Genomic DNA, 20,488 nt, shown 5'->3' with positions numbered 1-20,488 from the left:
TTTTCCTCAACTCTTCACTGTCCCTGTAAGTGCTCTACCAATTTCACAGTAGCCACGACTGATATTTGAAGGCTCTTCAAACAGCTAACAAACCTACTTTATTTACTGGGGTATTGCCATTACTTAACTTTAGGTACTTAAATTTTGTGCCATGGAAATTTCAACTCTCTGCATGCTCAGTGGATAGAGGTGACCAGTGATTTTCTTTAGGAGCCTGTTTGATGCCCAGCATGGATGTCTGGAGTTCAGCAGTATGACTATCTCTTACTAGTGCTGTATGCTAGTATAAAGTTGGGTGCAGATGAATGTTATCAAGGAGCTTGCATGCAATAGTGTTTGTAGGAGCAAGGACAAAGTGTGCATATAAAAACAGTGTTTATGTTATGCCTTATTGGTGTTCCCCTTGGCCATCCAACAGACAGATCTGTGCATTGCTGATGGCCGTTTGAGCTAAGCTTTGGCGGGGTGGGGCGGGGGAGGCTGTTTGGGCGCTTTTTTTTTTTTTTTTGAATACCTTTGGTACTACCTTTTGCTGCAGTGTTTCTAGGAGCAAAGTCTATGCCCTAGTTCCCTGTATGGCAAAGAAATAGCAGCAGAAGCCCAGGACCCCTTTGCCAAGAGCAAAGGAGATGGAGGAGGAGCAAGATCTATTCGAGTAAAACCTGGAGAAACCCCTGAGTGATGACAAAAGCCACTGCAAGAGGAGTGCTTGGGGGAATGAACTGCAGAAAACAGGAAACCTGGAAAAGCAGTTTAGATACAGAAACTGTAAAGGGATCTTGAAGAGGGTGGAGCATGGCAGGACCAAGTGGAGCAGGGGATGATAGTCAAAGAAACTTGTTCAGCTATTTGGCAGTGAGGTGATTTTGCCGGTTGCTTCCTCCATTTTCTCTCTGAGGTTTTTTGGATGTTACAACATGTGAGATGTATCTCGGGCCTTGCCCTGTCCACAGCTCATGTTTCGCTCACTGAGAAGACCTTGATCTGTTTTTCTGCACTGAATCGTAGTACATAGGTATTGGTGTTTGTCCAGTTTCACCATAAAGGTGTCAGGTAGTAGTGCTTTCCATGTCTTCCTTAAGGTTATCATTTCAGGTTTTGTGGATTTTTCAGTCAACTTTTTTTTCTCTAGATTCTTATCCTAAGCATTCCCATTCTTAATTTAGCCCATTAAGATTTAGTGGTAAGCTTTGAGTGCCTGTGGCGCCAGTTAAATACCAGCAGAGACAGAGTGTAATCTGGGAATCCTGGACCTGTGTCTGAGATGCCAAAGTTCAACTTTGAAGAGGTCACAGTCTTTTTTGTGTTCGGGTAATTAGTTTAGTCCATAATTTTGTGTGGTAAGCCAATTGATTTTCTTTACTGACCAGGTGAGATGCTCAGCATGACAGAAATATAATCTTTTTAAGCCCAATAAAACAGATTCCTCTTTTTAAGATTATTTTGTTTTATTTGCAAATGGCAAGTAGTTCTTGCCAGTCAGCATAGTGAAAAAAGGTGAAATGAGTTCTGTTGGTGTTCAAGCTCTTGACAGAGAGACATTACCTGGGGTAGGCTACAGTACATCCTGATAAAGCAAGAACTGCTCCTCTGGGACTGCAAACCCCTTTCATTGCAAGGTAAGCTCTTCTTAGAAGAAAGTAACAGGTACAAATTGCAGCTTCTACAACCTTGCCTGTCTGGTGCAGCTGTGCCAATGCAGGTGGCTGATACCTGAAAACCTTACAGTCTCTGTCTTCTTGTATGTTAGCAAACGGCTTACCAAAATGTCAGCCCAGTTCCTCTAGTACTTTTAATAATAGAACAGCAGTGAAGTTGCAAAGCATATTTGTCTGTATATTGAATTTCAATATTTACTTGGCACTGCCTTCTGCTGCTGGTGGAACATGGGATGTGGTCCCCTGGTAGGATCCAGTACATTTTGCAGTTGCAGAATAGACTATTTAGCCTATTTTAAGGGTAGACTCACCACTTAGCCAAAGGTTTTGCTTTGAATCACTAAAAATTATTTTCCTTGGTGCATATTTTTGCAAACTGCTTATAGAAATCAATGGTTTGAGTTCCTGCTTAATTCAGCTATTTAATTCATAGGCAGCTTCTGTTATCCTTCCAGACCACATCTTGGTGCACATCCCACTTGTTCAACAGTTTTTTTTTAAATAGAAATAAAAAGTTAGGGCATAAACACTTTCTATCTCATGTGCAGAAAGGGAAAAACTCCAAGCCCCACACATCTTTTTTATATTGTATATACATCTGTGAATAATTTTATGAAGAAGTGGCATATGCTACGTTGGTGTATTTTATTAGCAATTGGCAATGCCAGACCAGCATTTTGATTTCAAAGTAGTGGCAGAACTTACACAAATTGCCGTTAAAATCAAAGGAAGGATCTTTAACACAGCGTTCCTGTTTTTGAATCTTAGCACACAGACTGGGATAATCAAAGACAAGAGAAATACAAGGGAAATGTTTTGATAAACAGATGTTGGACACTTTACAGCATTGCATCACAGTTCAAATTTTCCCATGCTACATAAATATTCCCTTCACTTCCTTCAACCTTTTGCTTTTTTCATGTCCCGCTGTTATCTGAAACACATTCATAAGAAATGAAACAAGAATGGAAAAAAAGTAGATATATTTATGAGGGCTCTATATTTGCTTAGTTTAGGGTTTTTATTTTTTTAATAAATGTACTTAATAAAATTAAATGTATTAGGCATATGCCAGAAATACCACCAACCACTGTGGCAAACAGATGGATGAAGTGTCAGCTGAACAGGGAGTGTCTGGGTTGCTATATTTCTTTAGAAACTGATGACCATAGTTCTTGGTCGCACCAGGATAACCAGCTAGGAATGTTTTTAAGATTTCAGAGTCACAGTTTCATATTCCCAGCACCCACTTTTGGGATCTGGCTTACAGGAAATCTTGGCCTCCATATAGACACTGAACTAGAGAGTTTTAAAGTATTCCAGGATCAGTATACTCAACACTCAGAAAAAAATCTGATTACTCACATTGGTGTCCAAATGAGTGCTGAGCTTATGTCAAAACCTGGGCCTTATGGCCCTGTTGGCATGTGTAAGTAAGTGCACACACGCATCCAATGCATAAGGTGTCCCTTCAATTTAAACTTACTCCAAGTCTCTTGGAGATGAATTTGGGGTTTTCAGACAGGCCATTACAAGGCTCCCTTGATTTTTTTAATTGTTTTTTTGTTACCATGGAAACCCTGAATGTACTGCTCTCTCAGATTTTTTGTCATATTTTCCCTATAACTTACAAGCAGCCTATAAGCAGCCATTTTTGTTCTAGAAATGTAAATATGAGGTAGATAATAATGGAAGATGCATGTTGGCAGCTAAGCATAAAAACATCCATACAAAAGTTTAATACCTTTATCTGACTAACGTTGTCCCATCTTAGCTATGTCTTACTTGGAACGTTTTAATCTATGCTTTCTGCTTTGTTTCTGAGGAAAGTTAATCTGTATCTACAGTGCCAGAAGTGAAGGATAAACCTTGTAATTTGTGTCACAGTGACCAGCTTAGCACAAATTCAAGTAGTGAAATGAGTGCTAAAGTGGTAATAAGTTGGCAGAGAGTGCATCAATTGAAATTATTGCCTTGGTACCACAGAGGAGAATGACTGGGAGTAAGGAACTGAGAATAAGATTAATCTTCTTGAAAAGGCTTTTCACAGCCATGTGAAAACAGCCGTATTAATGCAGCATGAAAGGTCCTTAACGCAGACATAAATGACTGATAGCTGTAGAGCCCCATGGTCATGTTAGAATGAGACACTGGGCAAAAGACCAGGATTTTTAGGCTGATAGTAATGTGGAAGGACCCCCAGTGTCTTCAGTTACTGTTTTCAGTGTGCTGGGTTTCGTGCAGCACTCTGCCTGTCTGCTGTGGGCACAGCTCTGTGGGCACAGCTTATGGATCTCCTCTGGCCCTGTTTTTCAAGCTTTACACATTCCTTAGAGAACTGCTGAATGGCGTGAATATTTTTTACGTATGATCTGCCCTCATGGCTTTTCAAGCCCAGTGCCACCTTTATATTTGTCTTTTTTAAAGTTTGTGGAAGAAGATGACAACGCTATTTTCCTGCTTTCTTCTGCATGCTATTTCTAACTCTTTCTGTATGTGTTTTAGTCCATAGCAGGACATGGCCTACAATGACTGTTCCCTAAAGAGTATTGATATCTCAGTATCAATAGACTTTGTCTCTTTATCTTGGTGCAACTCGTAACATCGTATGTCTCATGAATAATATTGGGGAGCTTTATTTTGCCACATTTTATAATTGTAATGCAGTAAACGTTATTCAACAAAGGCCTGATTTGCTGCAGTTTTAGGGTTTGTTTTAGCAACCCTATTCCCTCCTCAAAATGATTTTTGTTAAGGGTTCTTCTTAATTGCTGTCATATCCTTCCTGGTTTCCCATATATACTCCCCCAGCAATATTTATATTTACATGTGGCCTTTCATACTTACATAGGAAAAGAAAGACTGTAGGTTATTTTATCTCCTATTTTCTTAAGCAGGAAGGAAAATTTTGTGCAGTATGAACTAGAAGCATGGTAGTCATTATGTCAGGGCTAGTATCATCATTAAATCAAAAAAGTGCAGTCATCCTGGAAAGTTTGATGCCAGCCAGTCTCTCTAACAGTGGAATGAAACTATTAATTGAGACACTACAGACTTGAGACAATATGCAGGATCAAGTGCAGAAGTAGCAGCTTTTCATACCATCTAAATCTTCCATGCTGATTCATGGGTGTTTTCAGAAAACTCAGCTAATTTCTTTAACCTGCAATAGAGTTAGGGCAACTGAAAATATACTTCCTGTAAGCAAGGTGATAGATGGCAGAAATACTTGCCCATATGTCTCTCCCCCTGTCAGCACAGTAATGCTAAATGTGACTTGAATTATAGAAGGATCATTGAGCAAACTGTTTGCTCAATGGATTGCTCTTGTGCTAACACCCAAGCAAGTACGGTCAAGGTTTGGTGGAAGAGATCACGTAAGTCTGTGAAGACAGACGAGAGGTACTACAGGGGAGGCTGCCTTTGCTACTGGCCGGTGCAGATGCACAGGGTCCATAGGGAGGCCTTCTTATGCAAAGATCATATTCTTATAAATATGTATCAGAACCATCATTTCTCCCCTTCAGGAGGAAAGTCTACTGTATGGAAAACAGAACAAGTACCTGTGCGTGTAAATCTTGATGGTGCTTGAACAGCATCTAAAAATGTTCTATATTAATTTGCATTAACCTGAGCAAACTAAAACCACGCTTCACCTTAAATCGGGGCCTGCTTCTGAAAACTCTCAAGCATATAAATAATTCCTAGGAAAAGTTTCCTGCAACAGCTTACCAATACAGTATATCCTGTAATACAACCTCTGAGGTAGCTCATGTCACTCAAAAGCTTAAGTGCTCAGAATCAAACAAGTCACTTAAACCCTGCAGATTTTGTTTTCAAGTTCCCTACCCTCAGCTGTGCCTGTGCTCTTAGGGAGGTGCTGAGGCTAGCATGTAGGTAGCCACTGCTTCCCTCTGTAAACTGCACAGCAGCATCTCCCTGGGAGGTGTCAGGATGAGGGAGGTGACCTCTTGACTTGCAGTGAACCCCGAGGGTCCCAGAGGCTTTGTTACAGAGACTCCAAAAAGCCCAGGTACAAATTCATCTGGACTTGGGTTTAATGATTTGTGAAATCCAGCAGGAGCCTTGGTCACTATGAGGCCCTGAAATAGCTAAACGTTTGGCTTATTTACCTGTTAAACTCTAGTTGAGTAGACATCGCTGCTGCTGTTTCTGTGGAGAAGAGTGAGGAGTGCTCCACCTTCCTGTGGGCTCTATTAGGGCAGGCGTAGATGGGAGCACTGGGTCGCCTGGGGATTCCCAAAGGAAAGAAAGAGGCATTCTTGCTTCTGTTCATAATAACACCAAGGACATGAAGACCCTGGCAGCCTTATGGCTTTAGCCCTGTTGAGACACCATACTTTGCCTTCTAGCCTGAAGGAGGTGGGAGAATCAAGGCAGTCCCTCACAAGGAAAAGCATAGGGTGAGAATTGCATTAGCTGCACTAGGAGATTACTCTTCTCTCCCAGCACTTTCAGTTAATATAATTCCCCTTCTTTTTAGTTTTTCTCTGGCTGAAACAGGTCTGCCTGTGTTAAACAACAGACCCTTTTCCTCAGTTTTGGCCAGAGGAGGAAGCCTTTGTCCCAGTACCCTGGCAGCTGGCCAAGAGAGTTGGGCTCTGGGCCAGAAGGGGGTGAACTTGAATGGAACAGTGTGTTGTTTCTGTTCTTGTTGCATTCTTCCTTCTTTACTAGTGCCTCAGCCCCTGGCCGTCTTTAGTAGCTCATTATACACAAAAGAATCTAACGGGAAAAGAGATTTTTTTTCTTGACCTTCTTTAGCTTACAATACTAAGAAGTAAAGCAATTTCAGACCTTCAAGTTGTCTGTATGCAGACATAGTTAGTAGGAAATCTCTTTAGAACCAAACGAATTTCTCATATGGGAGAAAAGAACTGATATTTTCTTTTCTTCTCCATTTTAACAGCAGTATTTGTGTAATAATATGTACCTTGCAGTCCCATTGTACCATACCAGTAGTGGTTTTATCTTCACAGTGCATAGATTTTATCATTGACCATTACTTTGGTCTTATTTACTCTTTTTGCTTTCTTCCTTTCTTATTTCAATGCTTATTCTCATACAAAACCAATAAGCAGTCATATGAATGCTCTAGGAAGACAGCAAGAGCCAGCACTTTGAATTAAGAATTTTAAGATCATGCACTCAAGCTTTTTTTAACTTAACTAGTTAACTTTTTAAGTTTGCATTCCTGCAGGGCCTCATACTGCAAGGTGGGGACCACTAGGCTTTGGAGACTCAACCACTGGAAATGGTAGAAAATTGGGTGTTCAAACATTTTTCCAAAAATGACATTCATTTAGGTATCTCAAAGGCATTTACAAAAAGGCTTTCAGAAGTGATGCTTCGGATGTGGAAGCTGAGACCTTTAAGACTTCAGGAATTTGCATCTATGAAAGATGGATCGTTAGATCATTAAAGACAATCAGATCATTCAGTTTGGCTTCTGTGCTATAGGCCACGCAATGTCACTTGCTTCTGTGCAGTAAGAAGTAACTTACTTTACAGTAGTAAGTTACTGTAACTACTACAGCGACTTGCAGTGATCAATAACTTGAGTTGGTTAAGGCATCCACTTTCGATATAAAAATATCAAGGGATAGCAAAGCTACCGACCCCTTTTCTTATTTTGTTCCAGTGATTAATCACCTTCACTACTTAAAAAATATTGTGTCTTCCAATTCACATTCTTCTGGCTTCAACTTCCAGCTCTTCAGTACCCATAGTTTTCTCACCATGAAAGTATGTAGATGCTGTAATCAAGTCACCTCTCAATCTTCTTTTTTTGGTAAGCCAAATGGAGTGAATTTATCATCCCTCTCTGAAATGTTCTTTCCAACCCTGGAATTCATTTTGAGGCTCTTTTTTGTACCATCTCTGATTTAGGATGTGGTTACTAAAACTGAATGCTATATGCCAGTGTTGCACTCATCAGTACTATATATGGAAATAAAAACACCTCTACCTCACTCCATCCCGCTTAGACATCTTAAGTTTGCACAGCATGCCTCTTCCATTACTTCCTTTTTGTGGACAAAATCTTTGACACCAGTCTACTGTTACCTTAAGACAAAGGCAAGATGCCTGCTCTAAGTTCTCAAGTAGCAAGCTATATCTATGTTTGCAGATTTTCTGCAAAACTTATCTGCGGTGTGTTTTTTTCTGCTCATCAGAACAGCTGAAACTTATCTCAGTCTGCAACTCAAACTGCAACTTCCTCTTCTCTCTGCAAAATGTAATAATGTTAGTATCTGCCTAACTTACTATGTAGCACTGTTCACAAGTGATCTGCAAGAACCTATTTTTAAATTGTGGTTTTGTCAGATTGTCAAGTTGACTGGATTCATTCAATAGTACTTATGCAGCTATAAAAGGTACGTTAGAAATTTCATATGAATTGCAAGCATAGCAATTCTTTCAGCAATTTGAACTACAGAATCCTGGCATTTCCTCTGCAGATGATTTTGGTTTTGGCACCTTCAACTGTGTCTAGTTCAACTTAGAAGTTGCTTAACAGCAGTAAAAGTACCTGACCACATTCTCATAAGAATCTGCCTTTTCATTCTACCAGTGTGGTTTAATTTTCAGCTTTTTCTTTTCTTCTGTGTTAACTTACTTTAGCTGGGAATGCTACATTAAATTGCCATGAAATATAAGGAGTCTCTTAGAAGATTCTGTGAGATTTGGTATCTGATCATGTGTGAGATAAAGCACATTTTCAGTCTTCTCAGACAGAGCCAGAGGCAGCGTGTTGTATGAGAGGGTAGGCTGAGGTGTCCCGTGCAGCTGGAAAACCACATCGTTAGATTGCACAGCTTGGAACTGGTAGAGATAAAAATACTAACACTGTGAAGAATTTCCCAGAGGAAATTTGGAGATTTCATGATAACTGTTTCCTGGCTGGAGAAGATACCTCCGAGAGTGATAAGTTGTTTACAAAGTTATATGGAAAATATATGGAAAAATAAATATTTATGAAAATATTGTTGAATATTCCACATTTTGTAAGGCAGGTGTTTCATAAGAGCAATACAATGCTTTTAATAGTTTAAGTAGTATTTCAATACACTGTTGGACTCATATCACTGTTACATTGTCCATTTCACAGCCAGACCAGTGCAATGTTTACCTCCACAGTATATTCGCAATATACATGATTTGTATCTTGTAGGAAAATGATGCTTCTATTATTTTCAGCCTTATAAATCCAAGATACTTAGTACATTTCACAGAATCACAGAAAGGTTGAGGTTGGAAGGGACCTCTGGAGATCATCTAGTCCAAGCCCCCTGCTCAAGCAGGGTCACCTAGAGCACATCGTTCAGGATTGTGTCCAGACAGCTTTTGAATGTCTCCAAAGATGGAGACTCCACAGCCTCTCTGGGCAACTCGTGCCAGTGCTCTGTTACCTTCACAGTAAAGATTTTTTTTTCCTCATATTCAGCTGGAACTCGCTGTGTTTCAGTTTGTGCCCGTTGCCTCTCATCCTATTGCTGGGCACCACTGAAAATAGTCTGGCCCCGTCATCTTTACACCCTCCCTTCTGATATTTACACACTTTGATAAGATCCCCCCTCAGTCTTCTCTTCTCTAGGCTGAACAGTCCCAGCTCTCACAGCCTTTCCTCATAGGAGAGGTACTCCAGGCCCTTCATCACCTTAGGAGCCCTCCGCTGGACTTGCTCCAGTAGATCCATGTCTCTCTTGCATTGGGGAGCCCAGCAATAGATGCCATACTCCAGATATGGCCTCACCAGGGCTGAGTAGAGGGGGAAGATCACCTCCCTCAACCTGCTGGCAATGCTCTTCATAATGCAACCCAGGATACCGTTGGCCTTCTTGGCCACAAGGGCACATTGCTGGCTCATGGTTAGCTTGTTGTCCACCAGGACTCCCAGGTCCTTCTTCGCAGAGCTGCTTTCCAGCAGGTCGCCCCCCCCATTTCTCACTAACATTCTTCTTTTTTCATTTCTCTTCATTGTTCTGGTTTTATATCATGCCTCCTTGGTGTTTTACATCCTTCAGTATTAGTAACTGTTTATTATGTGTTTTTTAGAATTTCTCAACTGTTCCTGGATAATCTCTCTTTTTTGGCAGTCCCTCCATTTTTTCTGCTAGGTTATCATTCTTTGAGCAGTTTGTTCATGTTAATGCTCATAATGAAACTGCAGTAGGTTAACAGTGACATTATTCTTTCCTCTGATTTCTTTATTCATTGTAATGGTAATAAGAAACAGAATTGCTGTAATGGGCTCATCTAGTTCAGGATCTGTCATTGGCAGCCATCATTCTTCAGCGTCTGCGTTAATTATAATCTGGTGTATTTGATAAGTAAGATGTCAGATTTGCCTAGGATTGTATGCTGCCAGTTTTGGAATTAAACTCAGGTCCCTGAAGTTCTGGGTATTGTCATTACCTCTGGATAGCTGTCATGTAAGAGAGAACTGCATCTTACAGTTAAGAGATGGGACATTGTTGTGTGCCAATATGCTAGAGTTCTGTTGCTAATCTCTGGAGTTAGTAGTTGTTCTGTGTCATGAAACACAATCACTTATATCCCTTGTAAAACAAAGCAAGCATTGCTAGTGAGCCTAGTGTGACAGCTCTCATTATGCACAGAAATGTCTAATCTTTGTCTCCATCTTGTTAAATCTTTCACCTTATTTTGTTAATATGAATAGCTGAGAAGAGTTAATTTCTGTTCCCAGTGCATTCTAGCAATAAGAAGGTTAAAAAGTGTGATTTGTAGTACTTCAGGCAGACAAACTACCGCCTACTATGGGACAAATTGCCCTTACCTTTTCATCAACTTTATTTTTCAAAACACTTCCCAATTGGTGACTCCACTAGGTCTCCTCCGCAGTTCCTGTTTTACTGTGGCAAACATTCATCTACACAAGGCACTCAGTTGCACAGAGTGGTCCTACGGCACTGCCTGCCTCCTCCCGCCTGAGCGCCAAAGCCTGCCTAGTCCCAGGGCTCTCCAGAGCAGTACCAGTGCCAGGACCATCAGGAGGGCAGTGTGTGGGTCAAGCACAATGGCGTGTCATCCGTTCTCCAAAAACTGTCCTTTCCCAGATACCCTGCAAGAGCCCTGCTAAAAATTTCTAGAGGAGTTTGAAAAACTGGTCCACTGTGCCTGAAAATTTTCTGCTGCACTGCAATTAAGTATTTGGGGGGGTTGGATCTAGTGTAGCTATCAGAGTCTTATTTTAACACTGCACTGATCATTTGAGTGGCATATGAAGCAGAGGCCCTCATTGATTTGTACGTCACATCTAACCACAGTGACATACATTTATTTCCATTTAAATCTGTGGAGAAGTAGGTATGTGCTGTAGCTCAGCTGCATATGATTGAAACGTGGGGCCTCCCTGTGTAGTTCCAGGAAATGAGTTTACTATATCTTTGACAACCATCATGTTCACGCAGTCTTAGAGCAGCAGAGCTTGGTGTAGGATTTTTCCACTGTGAGTGTTAGCCTGGCTAGCCTACAGATACACTCGCTTGCAGCATTCCCGCACTGGCTCAGCCTCAGTTACATCTCCCTGCCTGATCTCTGAGGACTCCCAACTCCTTACAATTTTGTTCAGTATTGAGGACTACTTGGGAGTCAGCCTTTGCATCACATCAGCTGAAACATTAGATCATTGGCGAAAGCAGAACACATAAATTCTCTTTTGGGGTAGAGAATGCCTTTAGGATCATTTTGTCTAAATATGGCAATCCAAGTTTTTTCAAGCCACAAGATATAAAAAACACTGTTCCCTATGGTTTAGATTTCTGCTGCTTTACTGCAGTAAGTAAGGCAGATTTTTTAATTCAAGAAAAAAAAAAGAGAGGGTGGAGAAAGTAATGGTAACTATTCATCACCTGGTAACCCAAAAGAATTTAGTTTTCTTCATCCATATCTGCATACCAGTTTAGTCTTCACCATGTTAATTCAAGGCATGAGCGGGCTGTGCTGGGAGGTTTGGTTACTGTACAGTACATTCTTTTTAATAATTTAAAAGAATGCCAAAGCAAACACAGTTTAAAAAAATAACCCTAGAAAAGTAAATGGTGCAGTTTGTTGCCCTCCATGTGGTTAGCTGGCTCGAAGGTCATAAAATGAGGTCCTTTGGTGGGACAGCTGGGTTTATGTAGCATATGCAGATTGTTATGTTGGCTTAAAGCCAGTTCTACATAATTTTTCCATTTTGCTTATATGTTGAGAAGAGGTTGTTAAGGTGACTTCAAGGAGCTGTTCTGTGATTTCATTCATGTTTGTATTAAAAGGCCTTTTAAGAGAATTTAAGATTAGAAACCAGTCTAAATAAAATTCAAGTGCAAAAAAAGTGAAAATCACCTGTTTTATCAGAATCCAAGCCTGAAACCAGGCACTGCCCCGACTTGCACCATTTGACAAACAGCATCTCATAGCTATGTATACTCTGCAGTTAGTAATAATTATACTGAGAGGCAAACCAATAGAAGCCATAAAATCTACATCACTCTTTAATTTTCAAAAGTAACCATAATAGACTAGAAGTTCCCATCCTTGTGGGACAACTTACTGGAGGGAGAAAAAAGAGCCTCCACTGATTAAAACAAAAATACCACTTCTTGGAGTTTCCTTTGTCTGATGTGCTGGCAAAGGAGAGAGAGTTTGCAGCCTTTCAAAGCAAGAGTGTGAATATATGTGTGTGTGTGTGTGTGTGTGTATCTATGTGTACATATGTATAAATACATACACATAGGTATGCACATGTGCATAAAGCAAAGCATAATTGCATGCATCCAGGAATCCTCTATTTCAGGACTACAGAAATTGCAAACCCCAGTCAAACTGAGACCACGAGTAAATTTTGCTGCTTTCCCGCTCCTCTCCTGCAGTGCCTGCCCCATGCCAGCACGGCTCCCTGCCACGAGGGTGGCAAGCAGCACCTGGCAGGTTTGGCAGAGCTGGTGCCAGTGGGCCTTTTGCTGCCTTGCCTACCAACAGTAAATTATTCTTTAGCTGGTCCTGCCCCATACTGATCACCCCCCTTGCCCCCCAAGAAAACAGTCTAGCCTTTTCACCTTGTCATCACTGGCAGCACTCCTGGGCTGAACACAAGTGCCTCTCTCTGCTGGAAGGAGCAGCCACCAAAGGGAGCTGGTGCTGTAAGAAGTGGCTTTTCCCAGTTAAAATCCTGGTGGGACCGTATAAATAAGGAGCTTTTTCCAGCTATATAAATGCAGTTTTCTGTAACAGAAATAACCTATGTAAAATAAAAATGAAGTTGGCAACCAGTACAAAGGCTTAAGCTTAATAAATGAAATATTTAGTAGCGTATATTTGCTGCTGAGTTTGTAAAGAAAACCAGACTGCAAAGCTGGTGGAAGCTACCAGTTCAGCACCAGAAAGAGGAATTTCTTGAAGTGCTAAATCATCATAAGACAGTTCTTGCCTTCTTATCCAAGGACAGAGTGATTATATTATTCTTCCTTGAGTTTATTCATCTAATAGCTATCAATGAGAACTTCAACCACTAATCAAGAACTTAAAAAGACAGGACTGTTTGCCTAATCCAGTCTATGGGTAAACATGGTGTAGAAGGGAATAAGCTCTTCTATCTTGAAGGGATCCGTTGGCCAAAAACATTTCACCCCATTAACTAGCTACAGGTAGTGCTTTCTATGCTAGTGTCCATTTTAAATGCAAGCATTTCATGATCTTCCTTTACATTTTTTCTTAATTAAACAGCATATTGAAGGTCTCTTTTAAATTGTTTTTAAATTAAACCTTTGTATCCACTTCTATCTAAATAAAACTATACAAATTGATAATCTGTAGACAATCATTAAGTATAAAGCATATACCAGCGTTTCTAAGGGAATTAAAGTACAAAAACTGTAAGAAAGAACTCTGTATGCTAAGTTGTTTAATTACTTGGATATATGAGTAGAGATTTCATGATCAGTGTAAGGAATTATGAAGTTTGGTATAAAAGCTCCATTTAATTACTGAACAGTATGTTTTAATCATTACCAACTAGTGAAAACCATTCTTCCATTAGAGAAGGAATTAAGAATACAAATGCAAGAGAAACAAAAGTTTAATGCCTTAAGTCACTTTCTGTGATTTAGAATGGCATTAAGACTGGTAAGCTCGTTAAGCTGTTCTGTCTCTATATTGTCACCTTCCCACATTTCAGATTACTCTTCTGTAATGGGTAACCAGAAATGAGAGGGAAAATACCTCGTTTAAATGTAGTTTTTCAAGTGCCGCAGATGTGTGTCACACAATGAAGTTAAATAATGTGAGAATGTCCAGCGCGGTAGCATTTGCTGTCTCCTGTAGCATTATCAAAATGAACAGCTCTCAGTTGTTTTCATTTAAAGTCTTTACTCTGAAGTAGGAGAATATGTCTTGTATGTTAAAATTAGAATATATTTATATGTGCATAGATACACTAAACTATATGAACATAAATCTTTTAAACTGTAAAGAAAGATTCTCATGTTCACGTAGCTGTGCTCTATCTTTCAGCTGCATTTTTCAAGATATAAAATCTTGTGTAAATATACGTTTTTGTCTAAAGAACATTGCTATTGCATTTGCTAAGTAGTCTTACCTTGTGTTACCTCTTGAAATAAGTGGGTTTGCCTTTGGTTAAAAATCTTCTCTTCTCTAAAAAGCTTTTCTTGATTATTTCTTTTGGATGAATATATAACTTGTGGAATCCCCCAAACAACTCACTTTTCCTACTGGGAGCCATTGATCAATTTTTTAAAATTTTGTGTAAGTAACTGTGAAAACTTGCTTCTCTGTAGAGCTAGCATGTGTTTAGCTTTGCTTGCAGGTGCTCTGAAGAACTCAGTTCAGACAGAGCATGTGAGCAAAACTCTGCTAATGTCAAAATACCGTTTCAATTCAGGGACTTCCTCTAGAAGTGACAGTGGTTGCTATCAACGGGACACCGGTGCCCTAGAAGTGGCATTGCTGAGTGTTGAGCTGTCCATGGTAGGCTGCATCATGCCTACAGGTGTGTTGCTTCTTGGTCGTTAACGCTTTGCCAAAGGGTGGCAGCTACTGATGTATTTTCTTCCTTCTTTTCAACACTGATCAACAGAGCAGAATCCATTTTGAAGTGTGAAATGTTCTTTGTTGTCTGCTTTCTTCTTGTAAGTTCTTTCTTTGCCATGCTTTGGGACCAGACCCTTTTGCATTCCTCCAAACTTGCAGTGAGAACTGCTATTACAATGAGAAGTAGGCTTCCATGTCAAAATCCAGCTTTTCTTCACTACAACAATTCATCTATATAGCCATGTAGAATATAGGGATTTCTGACTGGCATTTGGGGCAGCACAGAGGATATAAATATCAAGGAAGGAATGAATAGCGGAAGCCAAGTAACTTCCTGGAACCAAAAAGAAGTTCTCTTAGAAATCTTGCTATCGTAGCAAAAAGCGAGGAAGTGACCTAAGGATTGAAAAAATAAAAATGAATCTATTGATTTTTAGAATCATGGAAAACAGCCTTAATATGTTTTCTAGTCTAGTGACTTCCCTCAGGAGAAAATCAACTATATTTATCCCATTTTTTGCAGATTTTTTTCATAATCTGTTCTTAAAAGCCTCCAGAGGTATAGGTTTCATAACATCTATACTCTACAAGGATATTAACTATCCTTGTCATGAAAAAGGTTTTTAGCTAATGTCTAATTGGCATCTCCTTGCTTCCATGCAAGCCCATTCCTCTTGCCTTATCTGGACACAGATGTATTCTAAAGATGTTGTGATAATTTCCATTTGGATCACTTTCTGTCAGAGTAACACATGAGGCCTGCTGGATTGCAGCAATGAGGTTTCAGAAAAACTCATTAATTATAGGGACTACCTCTTCATCAATTTAAGATTCATCTCCACTTCTCCTAAAGAGAAATGTAGGTGTTTGGGAGAAAACAGTGCTTTACAGGTCAGTGCTTCCAAGTTAAGTGCTTTATGATCAATAATGTTTATAAAGCTTTTACTGTTCTGCTCTTCTCCAAATTGACTTTCAGTTACTTCTGTGTCTTGGAGAAGACGAAAATTCTTGGGATGTTCCAACAGTCTGTTGCCATCTGGAAGAAAACAGAAAAATGATTGCTTAAAGTGTTTGTTCTGTGCCATGTTCATTCACATTCATTAGCCTTCAATGTTAGAATAATCTAGAGAGAGAGAAGAGGGAAGGAGAGGGGGCAATTCAGTATTTTCGTTAGTCACTTTATTTCTTTATCAACTGTAGAGATTTTTATTTCAGTGTACCAAAGCAGAAGTTGTTAGGTGAAGAGAAGCAGACTCAAATCTTCCAGTCCCAGGACACAACAGGAAGATGGTCTAGTTTAATTAACAGGTTTAACCAGATGACAAAGTCAGCAGGCACATTCCGCCCTTGAAGTGTCATCTGGCGATGCCAACAATGCTTTGATGCTAACCCGAGGTGGAGTCAGATAAATGTATATCTGATTGACTCCTGTTTATTTGTTTAGATTTGAACAATAAGAAAGCACAACTGAGACAGTACATAATATGCCACGTAAGAAATAATTGATTAGCTCAGCTCAGCTGTATGTTGGATATATACTTTCCATGCATCAGGTGAAATTTGCTAAATTAGGCAAGATTATATGTTTCTCTGTGTATAATTTATGCTCATAATTGGTGTGACCTAATTTGCATTAGATAACCCTTACCACTTAAGAACCTGAGTTGACTATATGGAATGCCAAATGCTATGAACTAGCCATATTTAAACATGCAAGTCTAACTACAAACATCTATAATTTTTGATCTCTCACTAAAAGTAAATAAATTATTAAGGAGGCAAATGAAGCTCATTTTTTTATCAATAATATAGTAGGGTCATGCCTTAATTAAAAAAAAAAAAAAAAGGTTTAGGTATGGTCTCTTTATTCAGCACCTACCATGTTTTTGTTTTTTTCACAGAACATAGGAAACTTGGCAATTTGACTGTGACAGTGAAAAAGACCGTCCCTTCTCCAGAAGCCATACAGATCCTCTACCAACGCATGAGATATGAATATGAGTTCTATTACTATGTCAAAGAACAGTTTCACCTGCTAAAGCGCAAGTTTGGACTCAAGTCTCATATCAGGAAACCACGTCCCAGACCTGAGTTCTTCATTCCTTCTCCCCTGGAAACAGAAGAACCAATAGACAATGAGGAAGAAGATGATGAAAAATGGCTAGAGGATATCTATAAAAGGTGATGAAAGCAAGAGCCATCCTTTTCTTCTGGTGACCCCTTCAGCTTTCTTAAGATTTTTTTAATTATTATTAAAAGTAATTCCTTAAGGAACTGAGTTAATGAGCAGCAGTGTTTAAAACAGAACAAAAGAGAACATTCCCACATGTTGGGGAAATTGGGAGATACCTGGTTTTGCGGGTTTAATTTTATTATACTGTCTTGGCTCCGTAGAATCCTTGCTGGAACATAGTTTAAGACAGGACTATGTACAGCCTCATCACAAAATAACTTTTGGAGTGCACAGTAGTGCTCTGGGCATTTGCAAAACATAAAAGAACAGATTAGGCAGTATTGTGTAGTAAGTTTATAGACTTCTCATCTCTCTCTTTCTCCAGAAACAAATCTTCATTGCATAATGCTGCAGCATTAACAACCGGAAATGAGAAGTTAGTGAGCCACTTGGGAAAAGTGCCTATTTCTAATTAGGCAAAACTGGTGTTTTAGTGGTATAATCAGAAGCATTGTTACTGTCTGCACATCAAAGGATAACAGACTCAAAAGTGGATTAGACAGTGGTTTCTGAATAACTGTCTGTAGGAGGAGCAAGTATACTGTTTTGGCAAATTAATATTAATTATTGAAAGCAAGGCAAGTTACAGGAACTAGATGTTTCTGGTTAACCCATCTTGTTCATAGAGCGGAAAAAGTTACCAGGTCAATGAATGGCAAGAATGGATGAAAGTCTGCAAGGCAGGGTTACATGATTTGAAGAGTTTTGTTTCTGCAGTTGAGTGCATTTCTATTAGGCCATAATGGAAAAGGTGCAGTATAAGGTTTTTGTCTTCAGGAAGATTATTTGTAGATCGTTACTGCTACTATGGATCACAAATTTGAAGAGATACAAAAAGTCATTCACCTAAGAAAGAAACTTAAATGATATGGAACTCCTACTATCATGAATGATATTCCTGTGATCTCAGAATTTAATTCTTCATGTCTGAAGGAGAATGCAGCTGCCCCACCAATGCAGGTACCAGATGTCAACTTTTAATATGACTATAAGAAAATTAACAATATGAAGATACACAACTTTTCTAGTTTAAATATTTCAAAATGATAAAACAAGGAGAAAAAAAAAGCCATGCTCTGTAAAACCAAAGTCAGTTCAGTGGTATGTTGTTAAGAGAGTCACTGTGAAAGGTTACCTGTACTAATCACTACAATTATTATCAGTAAACACTAGAAAGTGGAATGGTGGAGGCTGGGAGGTGAAATGGGAATAGCTCCAATATGTGACATGCTGTTGTCTTTAAGGTAAGTATCTCTGAGGTTTCCTGTGACTTGTGGGCTAGATGGCTCTTCAGCAGCATGCCTGGACAGGTGACACAGGACTGACAGATGCGCATGCGGGAACAGGCCGAGCTCCTTTGCCATTTGCTCCACAGTAGAACAGGGGAGCCCTCGGGGTCTTGATGAAGCCTTGGCTTCTTGGGCACCATTATTGCCCAGAAGGAGCTGAACAAGTAGAGGGGTAGTAGCAATAAGTCCTGTCCTAGAGAACAGGAAAGAAGCATGGCAGCACCTTGTCAGGATGAATCCCAGTAACACTTCTGGGGTAATACAGCTCTATCTAACTCGAGTCCTTTCTCAAACATCTAGTAAGCAATTTTTGCCTCTTATTATGTGGCTGCCTCAGTAGTGTGGCTGCTGTCTGCAAGATAATCCTTTGGTTTGAACTAACAAGCAAAAGTTATTTTGTGATGGATGAGGCATATAAACTTGGGCTAAGCTCAGATGTGCTTTTCAAGGGTTTCCTCTTCCATGAGCCTGCTGGTAGCTGATAGACATTATGGACCATCCTTATGACCAGTCAGTCTTTACTGTACTTACATGCAGAGGACTAAAATAAAGAAGTGTAATCGTGTTAAGACAAGATGCTAATTTACAGAAATATTATAGAGAAGATTCTGTTCTCATTATTAACATCCCAGTTTCATGGTACCAATGCACTACCATGAGGGAAGACATCAAAGAAAGCTGGAAATGACACAGATAACAACTAACATATTAGCTAAAATATGAATCTGCTGCATTGTATATTTTAAGTGGTTTCTATGAAATTACATTGAAAGAGTAATGATTAGTTTACACACTGTGGAATTGTTATATTTTGGAAAGAAAATTAATATTCTCACCTTTCAGAAAATTCTGTTTGAATCCTTTTTGCCAATGTTGTAACAGAATAATCAGTCACTTAACACATTCACCCTTCCTGCAAGTTCACTGCTGCTTACCATAAAGTCTATTTTTATCTGTTTATTTAAAGGTATCTTCAGCCATCACTACTTTATAACCTAAATACAAAAACTGTTTAACGATTTACTCGCTAGGTTTTAATGTTGTTTTATTTTTCCTACCAATCAACCCGGCCTCTCCTCCCTGAATGGTACTTCATGGGTTTATTTGGCACATAGCTTCTAAGATTCCTGGTCCTACAGCCCATTTGTCTGTCATTAAATATATTATATTTTACTTGATTGTTAAAAGGTACGTTTTAAGCTGGTTAGTCTTTGACTTATTTATTGAAACTTTTCAGCACATTCCAAATTCTAAGTTGCTCAGGAAGAAGTTGATTTAAATGATTTTATTTTGGTCTGATGAATATTTCTTATTCAAAAAAAATCATTGTTTGTAAGCCTTTAGCCCACGACAGCTTTGTAGGAAGTGCCATGCATGTACTTGTAAATCTTTGTGGGAGAAAAAGGTGGGTACTTGACATTTATGAAAATAAGAAAACATATGTGTACATTAGCTTAGGTATAAATGAAAGCAACCTTTGTTTTGGGATGAAATATTCTTTAACTTATTCACTACCATCTCCTGAAATATAAACAAGCCATATGACTCTTTATTTTTCAGTCCAGTGATGTTAAAAATAAAGCTTGTATATTTCTTCATAGCGCCATAGTCTACTTGCTTGCACTAGTTTTCTTGTCTGGGTATTCTGGCTATGGGTAACACTTTGTTTGGAATTGCATCTAGCAGAACAGTATTTTGTACAGCATAGTTTATTATCTACAAGTCGTACTTTAGCAGTGAGATTTGGACAGGTTGTTCCTGGGTTGTTCTATGTCCTGAACTGTCTGGAGGTGTGAGATTGAAGGCTGAATTATTTCACTCACCTGAGAAATGCAGTAAGTACCCAGAAATACGTTGGGTCATGTGCTTTATTGCTGCTAAGTAGAAAGAAATTTTATGTAGAAGAGAAAAAGCTTGGTCCCCATACACTGCATTTTACTAGACATGCTATTTGACAGCCAGGCTGAAAAGTTCCAATAGTCCAAAGCTATTTTATAATGTAAGAGAAACATCAGTGCTTTCACACTAAAGAGAAAATCAACCATTGTTATAATGCAGCATTCTGGAAAAAATAAATTTTAGCTTTAAGTTTCAAATGTCAGTGACAAATGGTGCATTTTTTGTTCCTGCTTAATTATTTCTTTTCCTCACAAATTGTTCTGATGATACAAGACTGAGTCAGAGTTTCTAAAATGCACTTGTAAGTGGAGAGGTAGTTCAGCAGAGCTCAAGGT

The 20,488-nt window shown here is 39.2% G+C and overlaps 1 protein-coding gene across 1 annotated transcript in view; it reads left to right on the top strand.

Annotated features, from left to right (window-relative positions):
- The window catches only part of UST (uronyl 2-sulfotransferase), a 175,194-nt gene extending 155,340 nt beyond the window's left edge, over window positions 1–19,854 (top strand). The window contains exon 8 of the mRNA XM_026100281.2: window positions 16,634–19,854. Coding sequence (XP_025956066.1) covers window positions 16,634–16,917 — 284 coding nt within the window. The 3' untranslated portion in view covers window positions 16,918–19,854. The remainder of the gene's footprint in view (window positions 1–16,633) is intronic.
- Window positions 19,855–20,488: the final 634 nt, after the last annotated feature.

This window comes from Dromaius novaehollandiae, chromosome 3 (assembly GCF_036370855.1).
Source record: "Dromaius novaehollandiae isolate bDroNov1 chromosome 3, bDroNov1.hap1, whole genome shotgun sequence".
Classification (NCBI taxonomy): Eukaryota; Metazoa; Chordata; class Aves; order Casuariiformes; family Dromaiidae; genus Dromaius; species Dromaius novaehollandiae.
Note: the sequence above shows the minus strand (reverse complement) of the source record. Positions and strands in the feature narration are given on the sequence as shown.